At 52.2% G+C, this 25,565-nt stretch overlaps 1 protein-coding gene across 3 annotated transcripts in view; it reads left to right on the top strand.

Annotated features, from left to right (window-relative positions):
• The window catches only part of EPHB2 (EPH receptor B2), a 187,213-nt gene that overhangs the window by 149,401 nt on the left and 12,247 nt on the right, over window positions 1–25,565 (top strand). Inside the window, exons 6-9 of one of the 3 annotated variants that reach the window (XM_059062013.2) lie at window positions 11,528–11,652; window positions 19,575–19,737; window positions 21,889–21,997; window positions 22,886–22,950. In XM_059062013.2, coding sequence (XP_058917996.2) covers window positions 11,528–11,652; window positions 19,575–19,737; window positions 21,889–21,997; window positions 22,886–22,950 — 462 coding nt within the window. Of the gene's footprint in view, window positions 1–11,527; window positions 11,653–19,574; window positions 19,738–21,888; window positions 21,998–22,882; window positions 22,951–25,565 lie in introns of all 3 variants that reach the window. The other 2 variants (XM_059062007.2, XM_067015270.1) reach the window with 2 other exon arrangements.

Below are 25,565 nucleotides of genomic sequence, written 5' to 3'. Positions count from 1 at the left end.
TGCCCTGGTTGGGAAGATAAGACGTGGACTGAGTTTACATATTAGATGGCATAAATGAGGACCCAAGCAGGGGTCTGGGAGGTGAGGGAGATCACAGGCAGGAGAAATCATTTCCTCCTGGGGAATGGGAGAAAGGCATGCCATGGAAGGCTTCCTGAAGAGGAGGCATTTGAGCTTAGCTCTGAAGAACAGAGAAGCTTCTAATAAGCAGAGATGGAATCGTGCGGAGAAGAAGGTATCCTAGGAGAGGGAAGTACAAAAGGCAAACTGAGGGAGAGTTCTCCTTTCTCTTCCTCCAAGGCACCAGGCTTCTCTGCCACAGGGTTTTTGCAAATGCTGTTCCCACTGCTTGGAATGCTTTGCCCCTTTCCCCCTTCCTTTTGACCTAGCTCATCTTCATTGACCTTCCTGACCTGGTCACGTGCCCCCAGCACCATGGCCCTCAAGTTCCCGTGGCTGAGCTTTTAGCTTCATGTCTTTGATCATTTCATTCCTGTCTCCCCACCATCACCACTCACTGGTTCACAGGGAGTCTCTTTTCCGTCGCTGTGGTTCTCCTGGAGCCTAGACAGGGGCACGTCACAATGTATGCTTGGTGAGCAGTTGCCGAGCGGTCCGGAGAAGCATGGAGTGAGGTGGGGTGTGGAGAAGTACGACGCGGCTGGAAAACAAGACTGGGGAGTTGATTTCCAGACAGATGCATTCAGTGCTAGGTTTTAATCGGACCCTAAAATTCAATATATAAATATCTAGCTCGTGGCCTTATAAGGAAAAAGTATTTCTTTTGGGCCAGTGACTAGGCCTTGTTCTCTATCCCTTGGCATTCACCAGGGCCAGAGCTGTCGTCTGACTTCATAAAGCCGTCATGCTGCCTTCGAACTATACTCCGCCACTCCAGAATGCCTTTCTGCCCGCGTTCACGAGTTCTCTCAGGGCCCCCCCAGAGACAGGAGGCCAGGCTGGGCTGCGTATCCCCACTCGGAGGATAAGGAAACGGGATTGGGAGAGGTCAAGCACGTGCCCGGGCTCACTCAGCTGGAAAGGGGCAGACGCAGGGTTCAGTCTGGCTGTGCAGAGTCCATGGTCCCCGACGCAAACAAACAAGACAACATAGAGATGGACGGGAGGGGGAGGGCAAGCCTCGGCAGCATCAGAGGAGAGCCTCTCTGAGGAGGTGGCATGTGAGCTGAGATCCGAATGACAAGGCGGAGGCAGCCATGCAGACCTAGGTGCAGGCAGCATTTCAGCAATGTGGGGCTTGTGCTAGGGGTTGTCTGCAGTGCTCTGGGCCTCCCTCCAGGGCTGCAGCAGACACACTCTCACCCCAAGCAAGCCCTGAAGAGCTGTACCTCTGCCTGGTCCCAGGGGTGGAGGGAAGGGTCTGGGCTTTGGAATCAGGCAAACAAACCTGGCTTTGAATCAAGCCTAGCTGCTCACCGGCACTTAGCCCCAGACAAGTCACTTAGCCTGCGTCCGATCGCATCCTCCTTATGGGCATTACCACCCCCTCTTTGCGGGATGCTGTGAGGCTTTGAGCTCATGTTCTCAAGGTACCTCACAGGCTGCCTGGGATGGCAGGCACTCAAAAAGCAGAGATCATTCTGTATTCACTCGAATCATACAACAGCTCACGTTTGGCAAGTGGTTTATTATTTTTGCCAGATACCAAGTCCTGAATGATGAATCTCCCCAACCTCAGTGGGTTCTGTTATTCTCCTATCTTACAGGTAAGGAAAGCAAGGTGTTAAGAGTTAAATGACTTGCCCACCAGTCAAGTCATTGGCAGAGCCTGAATAATTACATCACTGCATGCTCAGGGCCCAGTGTTGGCTGGATCCAAGCCTTCTGCACGGGTAGGGCAAGCTGTGTACCTAGACCTGCCACACCACAGCCTGGCTGAGCAAATGCAGCCTCTGGGGCCACCCATACTGACTGACCAGTTAGGAAGATCTCCCGTCATCATGTCCCAGGGGGTCGTGTGGGAAAAAAAGGCGTCAGTGCTGAACTTGACAAACTCCACCCTCATCCAGCACGCCCCTTTCCAAGCTATGTGATCAGGCTGTCTAGGGAACCTTATTCACTGAGCCTTAGAGTCCTCACCTTCAAAATGGGCATGTTTCCATCATCCCAGCTTTGCAAGATGGTTGCTAAGTCAGTAATAATGTGGACAAAGCACCGGGCACAATAGATGGCAGCTAGACTTAAAAATGAAGTCAGAAGGTATGTTAGTTTCCTATTGCTACTACAACAAAATGCCACAAACTTAGCAACTTACAGTGACACGCAGTTCTTATCTTACAGTTCTGTGGGTCACAAGTCTAGTCTGGATCTCATCAGGCTAAAATCAAGTGTCAGCAGGGCTGTGTTCCCTGCTGGTGGCTCTAAGGGATGACCTGTTTCCTCGCTCACTGGGGTGTTTTGCAGAATTCAACTCCATGTGGTTTTAGGATTGAGGTCTCCGATTCCTTGCCAGCTGTCAGCTGGGAGGTCCCCTAGCTCCCAGGGGTGTCTCTCCGGTCCTTGCACGAGGCCGCCCTGCATCTCAGAAGCAGCAACAGGGCGTCGAGTCCCCCTCCCGCTCCCGCTCTCTCGTCTGACTCTCATCTGGGAAAGACTCTCTTCTTTTAAGGACTCAAGTGATTAGAGTGGGTCTACCTGGATAATCTGGGATAATCTCCCATCTCAAGGGCCATAACCTTAATCACATCTGCAAAGTCTCTTTTGCCATGTAAGATAACGTATTCACAGATTCCGGGATTAGGTCGTGACATCTTTGGGGGCCGATATTTAACCCATCACGTGCACACGTAAGTCAAAGTACATCAGCGTTCATCCAGTGCAAACACCTCCTTTTATAGAGAGCAAAACTGAGGCCCAGAGAGGTTCCTAAGTGGCTGCCCAAGATGGTACAGCAGGCCCTTGGCGGAGCTGGTCTCTAACACCCTCGCAGGTGTCCGAGTCTCTGTCCGAGACACCGCTCCACATGGCTTTCTCGTGGAAGCATTTTCGACTTTCCAAAGCCCTTTCTGCAGGCATGTTCTCCTCTGATCCTTTTGCCCTCCTGTGGAGCGGGCACACAGTGGCTGGTCTCTAGAACTGGCATGAACATGTACTCACCTACTTCTCTCCCTGGGGGCGGAGAGGATCAGAGAGAGATAGGACAAGAGAGCCCCCAGTGAGGCCCATGCCTGGGGAAAGGAAGAGAGAGGGAGAGGGCACGTCCCTCCCCGGGCTGAGCGCTCTCAATGCGTCGTCCTCTTTGATCCTCCCAAGCGTTGTGCAGGGGAGGCACTGCCCGCCTAGACTATCAGCTAAGATTGGTTCAGCTTGCCTGTAACAGGAAGAAAAATAACAGATAAGCCGCTGCCACAGTAATGCTGTTTAGTAATCAACCCCAAAAGCAATGGCGTAAAAGCAAGAAGCACTTATGTAGCTCGTGAATCTCCTGGTTGGATGGGTCTTGGCGGGGAGCATTCATATGATTGCGCTCCAGCTACTCTGGGTTGCTCAGCGGCTCTTCTCTTTGGATTTTGTCAGGGCTCTATTGCATGTTTGGGATTGAGTGCGGTGGGCTGGTCAGGAATGGCCCTGGTGGGGACAACTGGGGCAACAACTCTGCTCCTTGTATCTCATCCTCCAGCAGGTCGGCCTGGGCGTGTTCTCATGGCCATGGCGGGGCACCTAGACAGCTGGCAGATACAGGCGAGGGCTTTTTCAAGCCTCTGCTTGTATCGTATTTGCTTATATTCTATTGGCCGGAGCAAGTCACATGGCCAAGCCCAGAGCCAGGGTCAGAGGGGGATTACGCAAATTACAGGGCAAAGGTTATAGAGACAGAGAGGCAAGTAATACAACCAGTCTACCATAGTCGCTTAGACCAAATGGAGATTTATTTTTCTTATGTGTAAAGGGTGTCAGAAGACAGGAATGAGGGCAACTCCCTGGACTCGGTAGGGATCCATGCCCTGAGGGGGAGCGAGGCACACAGACGGAAGGCTACTTCCCCAGGTCTCAGCTGGTGAAGAGATTGGAAGCTCCCCCAGGGCTCGCTGGGGGCAGCAGGGCCCCTGACCACCTGCTCCCGCCACCACCGAGCAGGCCCTGCCTGGCCAGCCTCCCCTAACCTCTCGACCACAAGCCTCTTTTGTGCTTCTCCCTGGGGCTCCATCTCCTTGCAGGGGTCACGGGGCGCCACTGATCCCATCCCCCTGCCGGTGTGCCCGGCTGGTAATTGAAAATACCAGAATTCCCTAAAGCCCAACTTACAGGGAAACCTGACACCTCAGGGTGGGCGGCCAGCAGCAGGAGGGATGGGAGAACATCCAGCTGTTCCCTTTTCTCCGCCCGTTAATCCCCCTGGATTCCAGTAGAAAGGCCAGCCCTGCTTGGCCCTCTCTGGCCCGCCTTGATCATCTTCCCAGCAAATGCCTCCTCCTTGCCACACCCAGGGTTACGGGGCTTATGGGATCAGAGCCTGGGTTAGCTGCCTGTAACCCAAGCCTGCCAGCTAAGCCCGCCAAGCCCAGACCCCCATGGCTGTGGGGGACCTGCCTCCACCAACAGCTGAGCGCCCAGAGCCAGGGCAGCCGGGTGGGTGGTGGGTGAGGGGAGTCAGCCAGAGCTGGACCGAGTTAGCTTTGCAGCAGCCCTCTGAGGCCCACTGGTTTCAGGACCTCTGTGGTCAGCCTGCATCGGCCGCAGCCAATGGAGGGGAGAGGAGATGCTGGACTTGGGTAGGCCTGGGTTCAAATCCCAGTTCCACTGCTTGGTAACTTTGGGCAAGTTACCTCATACTTCAGTGCCTCCGTTTCGTCACCTATAAAATGGGTATAACAGTACTACCAGCCTGTCAGGGTTGCTATGAATGTTAAATGAGTTGATTGACGTAAAGCGTTTGGAAAAGTGCCTGGTGTAGAGAGAACGAGGACTTGTTAGGTGTTAGCTGCGGGGCCTTCCCTTTCTTATTTTTTAAGGCATCATGGGGCATCCAGAGGTTGTCCAGATGACAAGCTTGTGTTTTAGTTAAGGAACAGGTTGCCACCCCTACTGCAGTCCTGCTGTGGCTCCCCAGTGCCTTTGCGACAAAGCAACTCCTTGGCCTGGAGGTCTGGCCCCCACCTGCCTTGGCAGCCCCATCCCTGTGCGTCTCCTGAAACTTCTTGTACCACTGCGTCAAGACTCTGAGTCCGTGAGCCCCGGAGGAATACTCTAGCCTGGGCAGAGGGGCAGAAGTCTCGGGCAGAAGCTGGGCTGGGAGAAGCAGCATGGTGGGTGGAAAATATACTAGACCAGAACTCAGCTGATCTAGGCTCTAGTCCCAGGCCCACCTCTACCTACTGTGTGACCTTGGACAAGTTACTTCCCTTCTCTGGCCCCGAATCCACTACTCCTCAAAATATGGGCCTCAGGCCAGCAGCATCAGTATCACCTGGGAGCTTGTTAGAACTACGGATTCTCAGACCCCATCCCAGACCAGCTGGACCAGAATCTCTGGGGGCGGGAGGAGGGGCCCAGTAACGAGTTTTAACAAGGTCTCCTGGTTATCTCCTTACTCCCACTCAAGTCGGAAAAGTCCAGTAATCTATAGGGACACATGCTACCACTTTGACCTCCATTATTGGGAGGTGAAATTGCAGGGAGAGATGTGGAAGGAGCAGCTTCACCCCTGCTTGGGACTGGATCACCTTGGCCGAGTTCCAAAACGGGGGCTTGGACCCAGGAGCTCCACACCAAGTCCAAGTCTCATGGTTTCTCCACTGCCTACTGTGGTGCCCAACCTGGAGCAGGCACTCATTGGGCTGAAACAAATATGCCTTCTCCATTAGACTGTGCCCCCTGGAAGGCAGAGACCCTGCAAGGTTCCTCTCTTGAGCCCCAGCACCCAGCATCGTGCCAAAATCACAGTGACTCTGAATTGAAATTTTTTTCCACCTTTTTTGAGATATTATTGACATAGATCATATTCAAGTTTAAGGAGTACACTGTGATGTTTCGATACACATGTATATTGCAAAATGATTGCCTTAGTAAGGTTAGTTAACACCTCCATCCCTTCACATAATTACCTGCGTGTGTGTGTGTGTGTTGATAATATTTAAGATCTACTCTCTTAACTTTCCAGTATATAATACAGTATTGTTAATTATAGTCACCCTGCTGTAAATAGGTCCCCAGAACTTATCTTATAGCTGGGAGTTTTTACCCTTTGACCAACATCTCATTTCCTCCAACCCCCAGCCCTGGGTAGCGTTCTACTCTATTGAAATACTCTTTTTTTTTTTTTTTTTTTTTTGCGGTATGCGGGCCTCTCACTGTTGTGGCCTCTCCCGTTGCGGAGCACAGGCTCCGGACGCACAGGCCCAGCGGCCATGGCTCACGGGCTTAGTTGCTCCGCGGCATGTGGGATCTTCCCGGACCAGGGCACGAACCCGTGTCTCCTGCATCGGCAGGCGGATTCTCAACCACTGCGCCACCAGGGAAGCCCTGAAATATTCTTAATAATATCTCCCTCCTGATGGTTCTCGGCATCACACTTAAACCTTTACCTGCATTTCTCCTTTCATCCTCACAGCATCCTTGCCAGGTAAGGGTCCCCACTGGACAGGTATAGAAACTGAGGCTCAGAGAGGTTAAGAGAACTTGCTCAAGGTCACAATATTGAGGAGTGGAGGAGTAGGCGGTTGCATGCAGGTCTGTCTGAATCCACCTCTGGGCTCCCAGCCACTAACCTAGACTGCGCTTCTGGGGGCTGGATTGGAAGTTCCTCAGCTGAGCATTCTACAGTTCTCAGCAGGAAGCACTAGGTAAATGCACGTAGTAGCGGCTGAATGAGAATACTCCTCGCCTATCCCTACGGGCTCAGTGCATGTGTGATGCTCCACAGACATGCAGTGGCAGCACGCGCCCCCCACGACATACGTACCCCTCCCACCTTGGTGAGAGATCCCAGCATTCCAGGGAGCCCTGAAGATGACCTCATCCAGCCCCTCACTCCAGAATTATCCTCAGACCCTTGGAGTCAGGGGCAGGGCATATCCCTCCTCGAATCCCTAGTGGCTGAGTTTAAAGCATCCTCACTGAGTTTCCAGTGCATGTGAACGTGTGCACAGGAGCGCACGCGCGTGCACACACACACATACACACACACACCCCCCCGAGTGGTCACGCTTCCCTGTGTTTTGTCTGAGAGGGGCTGAGAAGCTTAGGGGAGGCCTGGGGGCAGGGTGCTTCCTGGGCCAGCAGGAAGGGTAAGCCCCCAGCCAGGATCCCCCAGATTAGCCCAGATCTGGGAAACTCCAAAAGGGACTAATTTTGTTTTCAACGGGGAGCTGACTACGACAGGCTGGAGAGAGGGACAGGCAGCCCGGGCCTCACAGAGGAGCCAGGGCCACCAGAAGTCCAAGAGAACAAGCTCTACACAATGGTGGCTCCAGAGGGAGGGGTGGGGCTGGGACTGGTGACAGGGTCAAGAAGGGAGGGAACAGAGAGTAGGAGCAGCTCTGAGGGACAGCAGGGAAAAGAGCTGGGGCAGGATAGTTCAGCTTTAGGCATAGCTCAGCTCCTCGCTAGCTGTGTGACCTTGGGGAAGTCACCGCACCTCTCTGAGCCTCAGTTTCCTCTTATGCAACTTGCAGCTATTCACCCCCATCCCACACTGTTGTTGAGAGGATCAAACAAAATGACGCAGGTCAGCTGCTCGGTGCGCAGTGGCCAGTGCCTAGGGATACCCTTGAACACTCACAGCACCGACCATGTGCCAGGCACCACACTGAGGACCTGAAATGCTTTCATTCATCTGTCGTCACAACAGCCCCCAAGGCACGTTACCATTAGGCTCACTTTACAGATGAGGAAACCAAGACGCCAAGAGCTCTGGCCACTCCTCCACAGGGATTTAGCAATTTCCTCATTAATTTCTGGTGAGCATTTACTTGGAACTGGGCTGACCGCATGGTAACCAGGGCTGCGCTGGTAAAGAGCCTGAGCCACCAGGTTCAAGGGCTAGCCCTCCACTGCCTTACCGCATGAGCCTTGAGCAGGTCACTGAACAGCTCCAAGCCTCAGTGTCTCCACCTATAAACTGGGGATGTTAATAGCCCTCAGCTCATAGGGCAGTTGTGAGAATTCTGTGTTACACCTGTGTTAATAGGTGTTGAGTACCTGGAACAGGGCTGGCACAGAATAAGAGCTCAGTAAGTGTTAGGTCAGTGGCTTTTTCCTTGTTATTATTATACACATACACACAGCCCTGAAAGCCCTTCAAGTGACTTCATGAAGCATGAGAATATGTTGCTTTGTCCAGCCACTTACTATCTATGTAGCTTCAGGCAAGTCCCTTTACTGTGATTCTCAGTTTCCCCATCTGCAAAATGGGCTGAAGGAGGTCTGCTTCACAGGTTGTTGTGAGGATTAAATGGGTGCATGTGTATTGAGGACATAGCCCAGTATTAGCAGGTGCTCAATAATCAGTGGTTGGTGGGGCCCCTCCTTTGGATTGGGTCTTCTTGATAGCCCGGCAGGGAACAAGGAAGACAGTCTCCTTGTTTGACTAAGGAGGAAACTGCTGGGAGCCGGGTCCCTGATCTTCCCGGGAGGCCTACTACCCCTGGCAGGGCAAGGAGCCAAACTGAGGGACAGGCAGCCCTCCCGTAGGGGGGTGGTGGTGGGGGTGGCAGAAAGAACAAAGGCTCTTCAGGGACACCTAGACCAGGGTCCAAGTCCTTCTTCTGGGTGCTGCCACCCCATCTGGGGTGTCTTGGGCCAATTTTCCACAGCTCCTTGGGGTGCTGGAGGGAAGCCTAGACCTTTTCGGCCCACGCTGGCCCCTGGGCTGATCCAACTCCAGGACAAGGGCTAACCAGGAAGGACAGGCCAGGGAACATTTGAGCTGCAAGATCACAGGGATCTTCTAGCTGTGCCCATGGTGCAGAGGAGGAACCAGGTCCAGAGAGGGGGGTCACTTGCCCAAGGTTGCCCGGTCAGTTAGTAGCAGGCCAGAGAGCAGGGCCTGGGTCTTCTGACCAATAGACGGCTCCCTCCACGCTGGGGACAAAGGGACAAAGACAGAGCAGGAAACAGGTGAGGATCTCCAAGCACTAATCCTCCAGGAGCCCCTACCGGTCCCTGATCGATGCTCATGTCAGTGTGGTCAGAGCCCCTAGAAAGCAGGATTTGGGTGGGAGGAGAAGGGTCAGCCTCAGCCTCCTTCAGGAATCACCATGATGGTCAAGACAGGGCATCCGCTAGTCACAGACCTTCCCAGGAGCCAGGAGAGACTGCAGGAGGTGCTCCTCTCACCCTGGTGAGTCCTCAGCCCCTCCTGAGACCATGAAAACCTCAGGCCCAGAGAGGCAAGGGGGCTCTGCTCCAGTCACACCATAGGGAAGGACCGGCTCAGGACTCATGGACAGACCCTCCTCTGGAGAGTGGCAGACCTGGGTTCAAATGCCGGCTCCCCCACTGACAGGCTGTGTCATCTCAGGAAGCCCTGTGCTGCTTTGAGCTTCGGGGTCTGCAGCTGTCAGTGGGGCTAAGTCAGCTCAGGACACACACGTGTGAAGGGCCCAGGGCCATGGCCAGTACGTTGTAGGTGCTTTGTGCAGATTTGTTTCATTTGCGAAGAAGGCAAAAAGCACAGGCATGGGTGCTCTGTGAAAGAAGGAATCAAGGAAGGGGCAGCAAGCTTGAACTCACCGTGACCTTGGGGAACTCACAACCCCCTCTGGACCTCAGTTTCCACGCTTGTAAAATGAGGGGACAGGACTAAATTATCTCTAAGGGTCCTTTTAGCACTAAACACAGCCTCCTCTGACTTTTTTTTTTTTTTAATTTTTGGCTGTGTTGGGTCTTCGTTGCTGTGCGTGGGCTTTCTCTAGTTGCGGCGAGCGGGCGCTACCCTTCGACGCTGCGTGGGGGCTTCTCATTGCGGTGGCTTCTCTGGTCTCACAGCACGAGCTCTAGGCACACGGGCTTCAGTAGTTGTGGCACGCGTGCTTCAGTAGTTGTGGCACACGGGCTCAGTAGCTGTGGTGCACGGGCTTAGTTGCTTCGCAGCATGTGGGATCTTCCCGGACCAGGGCTCGAACCCGTGTCCCCTCCATTGGCAGGTGGATCCTTAACCACTGCGCCACCAGGGAAGTCCCTCCTCTGACATCTTGTCTCCTGCATCTAACCACCCTCCATGAGGGCACTAGCAACGCTGCTGGGAGGGATGGGTGAAATCCCATAACATGCAATTAACCATGTTAACGTGTGCAGTTCCGTGGCATTTAGTACATTCACAGTGTTGGGCGATTACCACCTCTCTCCGGTGCCAAATCATTTTCATCACCCCAAGGAAAACCCCGTACCCAGCATTCCCCAGGCTTCCTCCTCCAGCCCCTGGCAACCAACCACCAATCTGCTTACTGCCTCCATCACCTTACCTATTCTGAATATTTCATATAAATGGGACCATACAATATGTGACCATACAGTTGGCATCTGCCTTTCACTTAGCATGTATTTGAGCTTTATCCTCATTGTAGTGTACTTCATTAGTACTTCATTCTTTTTTATGCCTAAATAATATTCTGTTATATGTGTATACCACAATTTGTTTATCCATTCATCTGTTGATAGACATTTGGGTTGTTCCTACCTTTTAGCTGTTGTGAATAGTACTGCTATCAATATTCATATACAAATGTTTGCTTGAGTACCTGTTTTCAGTTCTTTGGGGTATATGATTAGGAGTGGAATGGCTGGATCATGTGGTAATTCTATGTTTAACTTTTAAGGAACCAACAAACTGTCTCCATAGTAGCTATGGATTTATTTTTATATATTTATTTTTTGCAGTCTTTTTTTTTTTTTTTTTTTTTGCGGTATGCGGACCTCTCACTGTTGTGGCCTCTCCCGTTGCGGAGCACAGGCTCCGGACGCGCAGGCTCAGCGGCCATGGCCCACGGGCCCAGCCGCTCTGCGACATGTGGGATCTTCCCAAACCGGGGCACGAACCCGTGTCCCCTGCATCGGCAGGCGGACTCTCAACCACTGCACCACCAGGGAAGCCCTGCAGTCATTTTTATTCACTGCAGTATCCCTGCACGTAGGAGGCACTCAGTGCACATCTGTTGAAGGAATGAATGAATCTCCCACCGTCTCTGCTTCCCTGTCCCAGAGCCCCGTCCCCATGTCTAGGGTCTGTGTGTCCCCTGCTTCAGTAGACTGTAAGCTCCAAGGGAGAATGAATTAACATTTCGTCCAACCCACTTGGGGCCAGACCAGAGAAGGGGCCCAACGCATCTGTCTTGATTTGATGTGGCTGAGCTTCCCCAGGGATGGCTGGAGTTTTCGGTGTCTGTGATCTGAAGGTGCCCCGTGAGAGCAGCACCTGCGGCCCTGCACCCTGTCGGCTCCCCAGGCTGGCTGAGTGGCCTAAGCCAGATGCCTTCCCCTCTGTGGTCCCGCAGCTCTCTGTCTGGGCACCTTTGAGGCTGGGCCAGAAGCTGCACCCTCTCATGCCCACCTCTGACCTCTCTTCCAGCTCCATCGGCCGTGTCCATCATGCACCAGGTGAGCCGCACCGTGGACAGCATTACCCTGTCGTGGTCCCAGCCCGACCAGCCCAACGGAGTCATCCTGGATTACGAGCTGCAGTACTATGAGAAGGTACCTGTGCTCCCGGGCGCTCTCCCCGCTCCCCCCTCCCGCAGGGCCCCCTTCCAGGCTGGGTTCTGGGGTTCTGCCATCCCGCAAGACTAGGCAGTCTGGTGAAGCAGAAAGAGCACTGGCCTCAGCTCCACTCCTCCCCAGCTATGCCTTGACCTCTCTGAGTCTTGCTTTTCTGGTCTAGGGGACCAGGCCACAATCTCAGTAAGATGCAATGGTCACAGCCCTTTCCCCACCAAGACCCCTTTCACCTTGATTTTGATGGGCCTGATGTTCTGAAAAAACTGGTTTTCCCAAAAGCTGCATTTCTTAAGTAATAATTAGTCATTTAGCCATTCTGAAGCAGAGATTTGAAACTGCTCAGGAGAGCTTCTGTACAGGGTGGGAGGGTGGAGCTTCCTCGCCACGTTGCTCTGATTCCAGCGAAAACACTTGTTTCTGTTTGCCTGAGTGCCCTTTGTATGTATGGGGAGAGAGGGATTTCTCTTTGAGCTTTTAAATCAGACCTTTATTACTCCCTTCAGGGACCCGGGGTTGGAAGCCACTGGTGTAGAAGAAGGAGCATTGGACGAGGAATGAGAAGCTGTAGGTTAAAATCCCAGCTCCATCCATAACCAGCTGTGTGACCTTGGGCGGGCATCTTTCTCTCTCTGAGCCTCAGTTTCCCCCTGTGTCAAATACAAATGAGACCACCTCTCTCGCGTGGCGGCTGTGAAGGTTAGGGAGAAAAGGCAGGTGGAGTGCCCAGCATTGCCTGGCCCTCAGCAGAGACAAGTGCGCTTTCCCTGCCTCTCCCTTCTGCGCTGCCTGCTTCTCGGTGGGCAAGAGCTACGTGACGTAAGGCCAGGTGAGCTCAGCACATCTGAATGTGGGGTCTGCACAGTACAGAGATAGCAGGGGACAGATCAGCTGGACGCCAGAGGCCCAGAAAACTCTCTCTTTGGGTTGATGACATTTTTAACTGCTCCCTGAGGCACCACATAGCCACAGAGACTGTCCCTGGGAAAGGGATCACTGGGCTCCCATTCAGACTAGGTTGTAAATGACTACAGGAAGTACATTAGTTGAGGGTAAGCCCACTGGGAAACAGAAAAGGATGGAAAAGCTCTCCCTAACGACGGAGAGGAAGAGAGGGGGAGGCATTTCCAGCCAGCCCTGCTGGGGCCCACGTTCTGAGGCCCAGCCCAGCCCTCCCACTCTATTAACCCCTGGATCGGCCAAACTCTGGTGAGTCTCAGAGGTTCGGCAAACACCTATCCAGCCTCACCCAGCTGGTTTGTGATTGCGTCCTTGTTCATCCCCTGGTCTAAGCAGTGCACTCCGAGAGACCAGGGACCACATCTGTCCAGTACACCACCTGCTCCCAGCGCCCTGGGCCTGGCACCAAGGAGACACTTGATAAACATTGGCTGAATAAATAAGTGAGTGAATCCCTTCCCATGGTCTTGGTAGAGAGTGGAGACCTTGCCTTATCTCCGCTGTGTCCCTTGCCTGGTGCACAGTAAGTGCTTGAGGTGTTGTTGGACAGCCTGAGCTGGGATGAGGTGAGGGAAGCAACTCCACCCTCGCTGGGCCCTGGAGAGCCTTAAAGTAGCTGGGCACCCAGGGTAGCTGGACCAGCTGCTCCCAGGCCCGGGAAGCCCCAGGCTTTGCAGAATCATTTCCACCCCCTCTGGCAGGGACAGTTTAGTGGCTCAGAATTAAAAAAAAAAAAAAAAAAAAAAACTAATTAAGAAGCTTTATGATTAAATGAAACTGAAAGCATTTGTCCCCAAAGATTGGAACGGAAATGAGAAATCCCGGCGCGGGTCCTGCCTACGACCCATTTCCTACCGAGAAGGGAGGGGCTGGGGAGGCTGTCGGAGGTGTGAACCAGGAGGCAGCTCTGTCCTACTTTCTGCCGCTACCCGGGCATCCCCAGGCCCCTGCCAGGGGTGGGAGGACCAGCAGGCCCTGCAGCAGCCATAGTTACCACCTGCTCACATTTCCTGAATGCCCACTGGGGGCTGAGCACATCACCTCTGTTACCTCATTCATCCTTGCAGCAGTGCTATTCTTCTCACTGGACAGGAGGGGAAACTGAGGCCCAGGGAAGTTGTGTAACTTGTCCAAGAGCACCCAGCTGCTAAGTGGAAGACTTCACCTGGCCCTCCTGCCTCCCAGTTTTCTCCCAGGGATATTCTGGGATGACTGTTCAGAGGTGGACAGGAACAGGCCCTGATGGAGAATTGTAGGCACAAATGGCAAGAGAGGGGCAGGCCTGAGGCACAGCTGTGACGAGACGTGGCCTTACTTCTGTCAACCCCTCCCCCCAGGGCCTGGGTGCAGAAAGAGACAGCTTGGCTCTGCCAGTGGGCAGATGGACTCGGGTTCGTTCAGCATTCACTGTCACCAGCTTTGGGCTGGGCTGCTGGATGCCAGGAATACTCAGAGTAACCAGACATGCCTGAAGACCTCAGGGATTTCACAGTCCAAGGGAAAAGACAGGTTCAGACACAAATAGCCATTAGACAAGATGTGCTACAGGCCACAGAAGGGCCAGCAAAGGTTTCATGGGGGCAGCGTAATCCTGGCATGGATGAGAGGAAATCTTCATTTAGGTTACATTTGAGCCGAGCCTTGAAAGATGCTAGGAGTTAACCAGACAGACAAGTGATGTCTCGCAGGGTCATTCCAGATGGCAAGAACAGCATGTGCAAAGGCCCTGGGGCAGGGGTGTGCTAGCTGCATTCAGGGAACAAAGAAGGCGGGAGTGGCAGGAGCAACCAGAACAAGGGAGGGATTGGTAAGGGAGGAGTTTGGGGAGGGAGGCGGGGTGGGGTTGTGGTGGGACTTCCAGGCCGTTAGAGTCTGGATTCAATTTAATAGAGTATGATAGGAAGCCATCAGGAGATTCTGGAAGGATGTGATCTGACTCCTATTACTTTAAAGATTCCTACAACTTGCCATGTGGAGAATAGACAGAAGCGGGGGCGGGGGGGGTGGTCCCAGGGACACGGTAGACCCAGCACAGGGCTCTTATGGGACGCCAAGAGAGAAATGATGGTGGCATGGAGTTGGAGGGCCTGGCAGCAGAGATGGTGAGAAGCTGACAAATTCAGACAATATTTTGGAACTCAGGGGACCAGGGAGATGTGAAAGATGACTCCCAGTGGATGGTGGTACCTTTTCATGGGGGCACATGTGGGTTTGTGATTTGCAGATGTAGGGGCAGTGCTTGCCAGGGGTAGGCAGATGTAGCCAAGAACAGACGGGAGAGGGTGCAGAGGAAACACAGAAGTGAAAGGATAGGATCCAGGAGAAAGGCAGGATTTAAGGAGAGAAAGAAAAAGTTGTTGATGAAAGTGTCGGAGAAGACAGCAGCAGAGGGTGAGGAGGAGAACCAGACGTGGCTTCTGTCCCTGAGCTCTGACATTCAGCCACCATCTCTACTTTCCTGAGTCAGCCCCACCCTTGGGGAGGGAGAGCCGGGCTGCTAGTGGTGAGATTTATTTCTTGTAAGTCCACAGCCAGCTCTTACCCAACACTCCAGCATCCTCCTGGTGCCTGCAATTGATTTCTTTAATGAATGCTCCAGATCCTCCCAGGTAGGGAAATTAGGAACTGAGCCCTGCAGTCCCCTGTGGGCCCCACCCCCCATCATCCTTCCCACTCCTCCTTTCCTTCTTTAGAAAGGGCTCTTTCGGAGCAGGCTCTCCGTTTGGCCTTTCCCCAGCTCCACTGGGATTTCCCAGCCTGCCCGGAGCCCGGAGCTGACAAGCACTTTGCTGCAAGGCTTCTGGATGCCGCTGACGAATGGTGTTAGCCAGACCATGGTTGGCCGTTTCCGCCGGTTCTGGCATCCCAGGGGAGGTGGCCTCCTTTGGCAGCTGCCCCGAAGCACACAAGTTCACGCTCCCTTTGGCTCCCCAAGAGCTCAAGAAGAGTCATTTGTGAGGCGGATGGGCCCTCGTAGGCCACATCGATTTATGTGTTTATTCAACAGAAACTTCTCTTTGGCAGAAGTGGAGGGAAAGGATATTCCAGACAGAGGGAGCAATGGTTGGGGGAGGAGGGAGTGAACTGTGAAAGTCCAGGCTGCATTCAGGTTGTGGCCCAGTGTACATGGAGTTGTATCTACATGGAGAGGCTTGTCACTCACTCATTCACTTTTGCAGTCACTCATTCATTCATTTAATGACCATTGGTGAAGGCCTACTCTACCACGTGTTGATGATAACAGTGATGGTGGTAGCCTACATTTACTAAGTCTTTAGGTGTCCTAGAGACTATGGTAAAAGCTTTCCCCTTTTTTTCCTATTAAATCTCCACAAGCACCGTGAATGGTACATAGTGGTGTTATCCCACTTTAGCGATGAGAACACCGAGGCTGAGAGGGCTTAAGAAATGCAACCAGCGCCTCATTGGTCCATTGGGTAAGGACCTAAACCGAGCACTAGTGGATTTCATACTAAATTTCTTCCCATAATCTGTTGGTGCTTAATCTTTATGCAGATAATGGAACTTCAAAGAGAGGGGAGAGGGAAGGGAATTGATGGCTCTCGAGCATCTCCAATGTGCCAGGCACTACCTGATCAAATTTTGTCTTCACAACAACCCTGAGAAGTTGGCATTTATTGCTCCATTTTCCGGCATAGAAAACGGGCTCAGGGAAGTGAAGGGTCTTTCCCAAGGTCACAGTGCAAAGAAGTGGAAGAACTGGCATTTGAAATGACTTTCAACCCGCTGCTCAGTCCTGTGCCTAGCTTTAGAGAAGGGATCCACTCAGGTTAGTGCCTAAATTTCCCGAGGCACCTATGCCACCGACAGTTTCCTCCCATCTCCTCATAACAATCAGAAACTTAAAGCTTCCATCCTCTAAGCGGGCAGCCACCCAGTCTGCAGAATCCAATCCCCCTTTTCAAGCCTGAGCCCATCCCGTGCTGGACAGCGGCACCTAGTGGCCAACTTTGGGACTGCACCCCAGGTTCATAGAATGAAGAGTTTAACATTCATTCATTATGTCAGTAGTCAGTGAGCACTTACTGTGTGCCCAGCCTGGGGGTCCCAGAGATGAACCAGACAAGGTCCCTGCCCCAGGGAACCCACAGGCTTAGAGAAGACACATTTATATCAGAACAGTGGGTGGGAGAGGAGACAATGGACCTGCAGTCTCTGGCTGGGACATCTGGGAAGTCTCCCCAGCTGAGGCGATACTTGGGGTGAGTCTTGAATGATAAGTAGGGAACGGCCAGGCAAATGAGTAAAGAGTATTTCAGACAGGGGCAACAGCACTTGCAAAGGCTCAGAGTGTCCAGGTAAGGTCGGATTGCCAAGTAAAATATAGGACACCAGGTTATATTTGACTTTTTTAAAATATATTTTTAGTATAAGTATGTCTCAAAGAATGCACGGGACATACTTATACTAAAAAAATTATCCATTGTTGAGCGGAAGTTCAGATTTAGCTGAGCATTCTGTTTTGTTTTGTTTTTTCTAAATCTGGCAGCCCTACTAGGGAATGGGGAAGCAGTTGCATTTAGCTGGAGCCTGGAGGACCGTGGGGATGTGGCAGGAGAGACTGGCAAAAGCCAAGTCATGGAGAGTCTGGAATGCCAGGCTAAGGAGTACGGCCTTCACCCTGTGGCCGTTGGCAAAGGACTTTGCATGCAGGCCCCTATGCTTGGTACAGGGGAGCAAAACACAGCCTGTTCCCTCCGGAGTTTACAATCAAGGGAGTGAGATGAGCGTGGGCCTAGGGTGACGGGACATAGCCCAAACCAGACAGCAAGTGCTCCAGGGCTCAGAAGAGGGGAGGCATATCTGGCGAGGAAGTCAAGGAGGCTTCCTGGAGGAGTAGGCAGGTGATCTGGCTCAGCAGAAGAGACTGCCTATCCGCTGCCGCCCCCGCGTCCCAAGCTCTTTCTCACCTCCTTGCCTTTGCACCTGCTGCTCCTTCCCAGGAACGCCCTCCTGCTTCTTTGCCTGGGTGACTTCTATTTGTTCTTTAAGATTCCGTTCCGGGCTTCCCTGGTGGCGCAGTGGTTGAGAGTCCGCCTGCCGATGCAGGGGACACGGTTCGTGCCCTGGTCCGGGAAGATCCCACATGCCGCGGAGTGGCTGGGCCCGTGAGCCATGGCCGCTGAGCCTGTGCGTCTGGAGCCTGTGCTCCGCAACGGGAAAGGCCACAACAGTGAGAGGCCCGCGTACCGCAAAAAAAAAAAGATTCCATTCCAGTTGCCCCCAGTCTCCAGGGAGATTTCCTTGACATCATCTGATATCCCCCACCCAGGCCAGGTCACGTGCCCCTGGGCTCACTGCGCTTACCCTACCCGTGTAAGCATTTCATACGTATTAATTCATTTCATTCTCTAAACCCTTTGAGGTAGCTATTATTATTATCATCCCCATTTTACAGGTGAAGAAAAGGAGGCAGAGAGAAGTTAAGGAACTTGCCCAAGGTCACAAAGGTAGTAAATAATAGAGTCAGGATTTGAACCCAGAAAGTCTGGCTCCAGTTCCCTTTAACCTATACACTATAATAACATTGTAATTACATTATTACAGTGTAATTGTGTAATTACATAATAGGATTGTAGTTACCATTATTATCTGTAATAACATTACTCACACTGAATTTAATTGTTTCATGAGAGTTTTCAAGGGCTCTGCATACCCAGACATGTACAGGATTAACATGTACAATCAGGTGTGCATTTTTCTACATAAGGGTTCATAGCTTTTCATCGGTTTCTCAAAGGGGTTCATGATCCTCAAAGGGTTAAGATCTCCCCACCATTTGCTTTACTGAACTGAGCTCTCCAAGGAGGCCAGGGCCTCTGCTTTACCTCCTGTGGGTCCCTAGTGTCCAAACCAGGGCCTAGTGCAAAGAGGGTATTTGGGGAGGGTTTGCTGGGTAGCTGACAGACACCTGAACAAGCATCATGTAGGCTGGTAAACATCTGCATCAACTCAAGCACTTTTCCACTCCCACTGCAGCAGCTGGATCTTTGTCCTGTCCCAGACTCCTCGGGTCACCATGGGCGGTGATCAGGTCAGAATTGGCATTCTCCTCTCTCAAAGGAGGGAACATCAGGTCCTGGGTATCCAAAGGCATGGGTATTAGAGGCAGCTCCATGCAGGAGACTTAGTTTGAGTCCCAAAGCAGCCACCAACTGATGCATGTGACCTTGAGCATCATTTTCCCTTTCTGGGCCTTAATTCCTGCCTCACTCAAATGTGCTGAGGCTGAAAGGGGGTCCGTCCACTTAATCCGTAGAGACATGGGGCAGGAAGAGGGATGCAGAAGTGAATAAGTTGGGCCCTCTCCCTGCTGTCTCTAAGAACTCACAGTCTAGTCTTCAGGGTCTGCATACAGTGGCCACTCAGTATATGTGTATTAGTCAGCTGTTATTGAGATGATGCTGCAGAACAAACAATTCCAGCAATCCAGTGGCTTACAACAACAAGTGACTATTTTTCTTGCTCATAGGTTTTTGTCTGTGGGTCAACTGAGGTGGCACTGTTTCAGCCTAGGAGTTAGGTCAAGGTCTTCTTCACAAGTTTCTCCTTCTGGAACCAGCTGTTACCCACGTTAAGCCTCACCATGGCAGATGGCAGAAGCATAAGAGACCAGGTCAAATCAACAAGCACATGTAAAACCTCTACTTGCATTACGTCCTTTAGAATATTCCAACAGCCAAACCAAGTCACATGAACAAATTCAGCATCTGTGAGGCAAAGAAATATGCTCTGCCGTCTTTTGTGGGAAGTGTTGCAAATCATATGCGGAAGGTTTGGGTATGTGATTCTGTTACAGGAAAAGAGTGAAGAATTTGGAACCACAGATGTTTGTTCAGTAGCCAAACCTGTCCCAAGTGGCAGGAGTGGATGGTGGACTCTGGGCTACAACCTCACTAACTGTTTTCTCTGTTCCTCGGCAGGAGCTGAGTGAGTACAACGCCACAGCCATAAAAAGCCCCACCAACACGGTCACTGTGCAGGGCCTCAAAGCCGGCGCCATCTATGTCTTCCAGGTGCGGGCACGCACCGTGGCGGGCTACGGGCGCTACAGTGGCAAGATGTACTTCCAGACCATGACAGAAGGTAAGCAGGGTCCAGAGGGCAGGAGGAGGGTGTTGACTCTACAAACAGAACAAGGACCACCTCCTATAAAGTGCCTTTGTGCAAATTAGAAAAGGCACCCCCTCTTCTAGATGTCAATTCTCCCTCCCTCCTGGGTGAGAACCTTTGTGCACTGTACAGACCACACAGCCATATATAGAGGACTGTTTCTGTGGCCCGGAAAGGATATAGACTCCTCTGTTACCATCATGTCCTTTCCCAGGACCGTTGGGAGCTCAGCCCCAACTTGCAAAGCCACTCTGAGCAAGCCAATTCCATTCCCTGGGCCAGTTTCTTCTCATCTATAAAATGAAAGTATCATATTCCATCTGAGAGAGCAAACATCTTATCCATACATTACTCCAGTGACTTGCAGTTGGTTTGAGAAGAATTCTGAAGCCACATCTGAGCTCAGCAGGGAGAAGTGCAGGGATGGATTAGTCATGTCTTCCCTGGGCAAGAGAATGGAAGGTTGTAGCCCATGTGCTTTGTGTCTCCAAGTTTGGGACCACATGGTCTCTAAGCACCCTTCCTGCTCTAATAATCTTTGAGAAGCAGCCCAGTTAAAGAATGCAGACTCTAATGCCTGACAGTGCTGATTCAGCTCTAGCTGTGTGGTCCTGAGTAACTCACTTTACCACTCGGAGCCTCAATTTTCTGATCTATAAATGGGGATGATATCTAACTCATCATCATCATCCTCACACTAGGGTCAGGACGGGGGGTAAAGGTACAGGCCGTAGCACAGGGTTGGCACTACATCTCCCGTACTTAGTGCTCACCAAATAGTAGTTAAGGTCATTGTCATTGCTGTGAGTCTGGGGGCCCTTTCCCCAACCAGCCAAACTCCAGAGCAGAATACTTATGACCAGACTTCAGTATCCCTTCTTAGCGTCTGCTTTAACCACTGGGCATGGGCCTCAGCCTTTGCCTGGTTGAACATTTCAGAGGCTCCTGGACCCCTGAATTCTTGTCTGATCACAGAAATCCTCCCTTATAGCTCCACCGTCTCTTCTAGGACTCAGCTCCTCTGGACAATCCCCCTTCCTCATGGCCAGCGTTTTTCACCTCTCTAGGTCCTCTTGCATGTTGGATGCGGGTCACTGACCTGGGGATTGGGGAACTGTCTCAAGATCTTTCTTTATCAATTCAACAGATACGTGTTGGTTCTAAGGACCCACAAATGACCTAGTCCCTGACTTCAGTAAGCTCCTATCTGGTCATGGAGGCAATGAGAAGTAGTAATAATACAATTTTAAGCACTGAAGATGTTGATGACATCGAGAATGCACCGAATGGTTTCCAAGAGCCACAGGGCCAGTGCCGAGCACATTTTCCACATTATCTCACTTAAGCCCATGGCCTTGGATCAAACAGACCTGGGTTCAAATGCTGGCACTGGCCACTTTCTAACTGTGTAACCGTAAGCAAATCACAATTTTGCTAAGCCTTGGTTTCCTGATCTGTTAAATGGGATAATTATAGGCAGTTCGTCATAGGACTATTCTGAGAATCACACAAGGTGCATAACATACTTAACCATGACAGACACTTAAAAACAATAATAGTTAATATTTACTGAGTGCTCACACTGTGCTACAAGTTATGCTAAGTCCTTCACACAAAAATCCCATGAAATGGGAATTATTATTCTTCCCACTTTACGTGTGAGGAAACTGAGCCATAGAGAGGTAAGTCACTTTACCAGAGATCACACAGATAGGAAGTGGCACCACTGGGACTCAGGCCCAAGGAGTTCGGCTTCAGAGTCTGTGCTTTTAACTGCCTCTGTATATATGTGTCAGGTAATTGTTATTATTGATTTTCATATCAAATGGAGACGCAGGCATTATTACGCCCATTTTATAGATGAGAAATTGAGAGAGTTGGAGCAGTGCACAGACTTGTCCAAGGTTACCTGTGAGGGAGCGACAGCCAGTTCTCCACCCGAGCATGACAGATGCTCTGCCAGGAGCAGGACAGACCTGGGATCCCAGGAGACCCAGTGTGGTGGGGGATGCAGGGGTCATGACCCCCAGAGCCTGGGATCCCAGGAGACCCAGTGTGGTGGGGGATGCAGGGGTCATGACCCCAGAGCCAGGCTGCGAACACTGTGCTGTGCTTTCCCCCCAGCCGAGTACCAGACAAGCATCCAGGAGAAGCTGCCGCTCATCATCGGCTCCTCGGCAGCCGGCCTGGTCTTCCTCATCGCCGTGGTCGTCATTGCCATCGTGTGCAACAGGTGGGCGGTGTCCCCCGGCCGGGTCCAGGCCTGGCTGTCCGCCCATTCTGCGATCCCTGCACAGTGTCTGTGAACAGAGGGGGCAGGAGGGGCTCGGGTGGCCTGGAGACCCACAGGTGGCCTCCCGCTGCCCAAATGGCCACCGTTGGCAGTCCATCCCTTTGAGTCAAGCATTGCCCTGGACAAGTCCACTGTTCGAGGAGGTGGCACATTGAGACGCTAGTACTTCAGCACGAAGGGACGTCTCAGAACCGTGGGTGGGAAAGACTGCAGGATGCCGGGAGCCAGGGATGGTGGAGAGCGGGTACCCATCACCCTACTTTCTGCTCCAGTAGAGGCCCCTTCATGAATAGGGCTGTAAGCAGGCTGAGGAACTCGGGTAAGCCCGCCTGACTGAGGTGGCTGGAAGGAAGGGGAGAGGCCATAGACAGGAAGAGGTGCAGGAAAGGGCATCCCAAGTGGCTGGCACAGCATAGGCAAAGGCAGGCGATGGGACCGGTTCCTGGACTTCTGCTGGGCTTAATGCAAAGACTCTCCCTTCTTCCTTAGAGCTCCCCACTTAAGAACAGACTAGGTCGTAAGGTCAGATGGACAGAAGCCTCTGAGTTTCTGGGGCCAGGGGCCATGGCCAGAGATGACTTTGCTCTTTGAAAGGGGCTCAGCTGGAGAGGGGACAGGGGAAATCGTGAGCCTGGACTTGAAGTGGGAGAGGTGGCAAGAGCTGAGTGGGACCAGGGGGGTGAGGCTGCTCAGCCAGGGGCCAGCAGGGCGTCCTCTGGCAAGGGGGTGGCTTCAAGGGCCTGCCCACCCTCTCCCTATCACCTACTGTGGCTCCCAGCTCCCTGGGTGCCTCCAGGTGGCTCCAGCCCTTTGCTCTCGTTCCAGAAGACGGGGGTTTGAGCGTGCTGACTCGGAGTACACGGACAAGCTGCAGCACTACACCAGTGGCCACAGTATGTATACCCCAGCGGGGCCGGCACCCCGGGCCCTCACTGTCAGTGCCCAGCAACCTGTCCAGCCTTCTTTCACTGCCTCCACCCGTGCTGTGGTCAGACCAATGCCCAGAGGTTCCCCAAACGAACGTGCACATGCCACTGCCTCTGTCTGAAGCACTCTCCCCTCTCTTTACCTGGGTCCCTCCCTCTCCCTCAGCCTCATCATATACAGACCCCTCTGAGAAGCCTTCCCTGACCCCACCCTGGATTTAGGGCCCTCATCTGTGCTTACACCGCACCCCCCCTAACCTGGCTGCGAGGTGCTGGCCGCTTCCTTTCTCCCCACCATTACGCTGGGGGCACGTGGGGACCTGAAATTGTCTGACACTCACCACTGCTTCCCCAGTGCCAGCTGGCGGCCCTGCACACAGCAGGCACTGGGTGCAGACTTGTAGAATAAACACAGGAGTTGAGTGAGCCGGTGAGAAGCCCAGGCTCTGTCCTGGGAGGGGAGAGAAGGGAGGCAGGAGGCGCCCTCCTGTGCCTGCTCAGTGCCTCCATTTCCTGCGCCGCCCCACCCCACCTTCAGCCAGGTCTAGGGGCACGTGAGCCACACACACACCCCCAGAGCAGACCCGGGGAGCGGATCAGAGAGAAGAGCAGAGCAGAGATTCCTCTCCGTCTGACCCTGGCAGAACCAACAACCTGTGCAGGGAGGGGACATGTGGGTTCACTCAGCAAACAGGAATTCCAAATGGGCTCAGTGGGGCACCACAGGGCTCCTCAGTTGGCCACCAAGTAAGGGGGTATCATCAGCACGTCGCTTCATTTGTCACATATTTGTTGTGTCCCATTATGTATGTCAGGCCCTGCTCTAGGTGCTGGGGACAGGACACACAAGTAAACAAACCAAATATCCCTGCCCTGGTGGAACTTATATCCTAGTGGGAGGGACAGGGAATTTTTTAAAACACATGCAATAAATGAGTAAAGCGTATGGTATATCAGAAAATGAAAAGTGCCATGGGAAAAAAAGCAAAGTAGAACAGGGTGATTGGGAGTTGCAGGGGTCAGCGCTTCATTTTTAAATAGGGGAGAAGGGGTGGGCCTCAGCGAGAGGGCTTCCTCTGAACAAAGGTGCAGAGGAGCTGGGGGAGTGAACAGTGTAGAACCTGAGGGAAGAGCGAACCTGAGGGAAGAGCATCCCAGGCAGAGGGAGTAGCCAGTGCAAAGGCCCTGAGGCTGGAACGTGTCTGGCAGGTTCAGAAACAGCCAGGAAGCTAGTGTGTCTGGAGCAGAGTGAGGGGGCAAGAGCGAGAGGTATGAGGGGCCAGGACATACAGATTCTTATCAACCGTTGCAGGACCTTGGTTTTCATTCTGAGTGAAATGAGAAGCCCCTGGAAGGGTCTGAGCAAAAGACTGATGTGCTCTGAGTTACAGTTTTCACAGGATTTCTCTGGCTGCCATGTGGAGAATGGACTGAAGGGGCTGGGCTGTGCCAGGCAAGGACAGAACAGGGACCGTGAGGTGGCTGCTGGGATAATCCAGGGAAGATATGATGGTGGCTGGACCAGGGTGGCAATGGGGGAGGTGGTGGGAAGGGGTTGGATTCTGACACACTTTGAAAGTAGAACCACCAGCTTTGCTGCAGGATTGGATACAGGCTATGCAAGAAAGAGCAGAGCCAAGAGTTCTAGATATTAAGCCTCTGGGTAAGACTTACCTTGAAGTAAAAGTTCCTGGGCTTAAAAATCACTTTAGACATAAATGTTAAAATAATTAAACCATTAAAATTTCCAGAAGACAACTTAGGTAACTATTTAACTGATATGTGGATGGAAAAGCACCTTCTAAGCACAAAAGCAATGGAAGGACCACAAGACAAAGGTGGACAAATTTAACTACACAGAAATAAAAATCCACCTGTATGTTAAAAATAAAAGTAATAAATTCCGTCACCCCATCCTATTCCCCAAGTAATAAAATCATGATCGTAGATGTAGCTTAAACATATTGTGTTCTGTGTGCCAAGAACTCTTTTAATGCTTAACGTGTGTTTATTCATTTAATCCTGGTAATTTCCCACTTTGAGTATGAGGAAACCAGGCAAGGCAAAAAACTGTGCAAGGCAAAAACAGCTGTGCAAGGCAAAAACTAGGGTACAAACCCAGGGTGTCTGGCTCCAGAGCACACACACTTAGCCACGCTGTGCTACCTACACCCTTCTGAGCTAGAATAAGACAGGCTTACATGCTCCGTCACCTGGAACCATTTGGGAGCATCACTATTTAGAGAGTGAGTCAGTAACAAGGAAACAGGTGACAGCAGGGATTTGTTTTCAAAATAGACCCCAGAATAGAACGTGTCATTCACAGATCAACACATTCTCAAGCTCAAGCTCCTACGCCCTGCATCTGAGCAGGATTTTGTTTTTTGTTTTTTTTCTCAAAGCACTGCCAGCCCTGTGATCGCATATCCACCAGCAACCCTCTGTGGCTGGGACAGAGGAGGAAGCTGAGGCCCGGGTATGTGTGTGATGGCTTGAAGTGACCCTCACGGGCTCATGTTTTCCATCGTTCAGCAGATGCTGAATGAGTACCGAGGGCTATGGCGCCTGGATGTGGAGCCAGA

Source organism: Kogia breviceps, chromosome 1 (assembly GCF_026419965.1).
Source record: "Kogia breviceps isolate mKogBre1 chromosome 1, mKogBre1 haplotype 1, whole genome shotgun sequence".
Lineage (NCBI taxonomy): Eukaryota > Metazoa > Chordata > Mammalia > Artiodactyla > Physeteridae > Kogia > Kogia breviceps.
The sequence above is the reverse complement of the archived record's forward strand: the minus strand, read 5'-3'. Positions and strand labels throughout refer to the sequence as shown.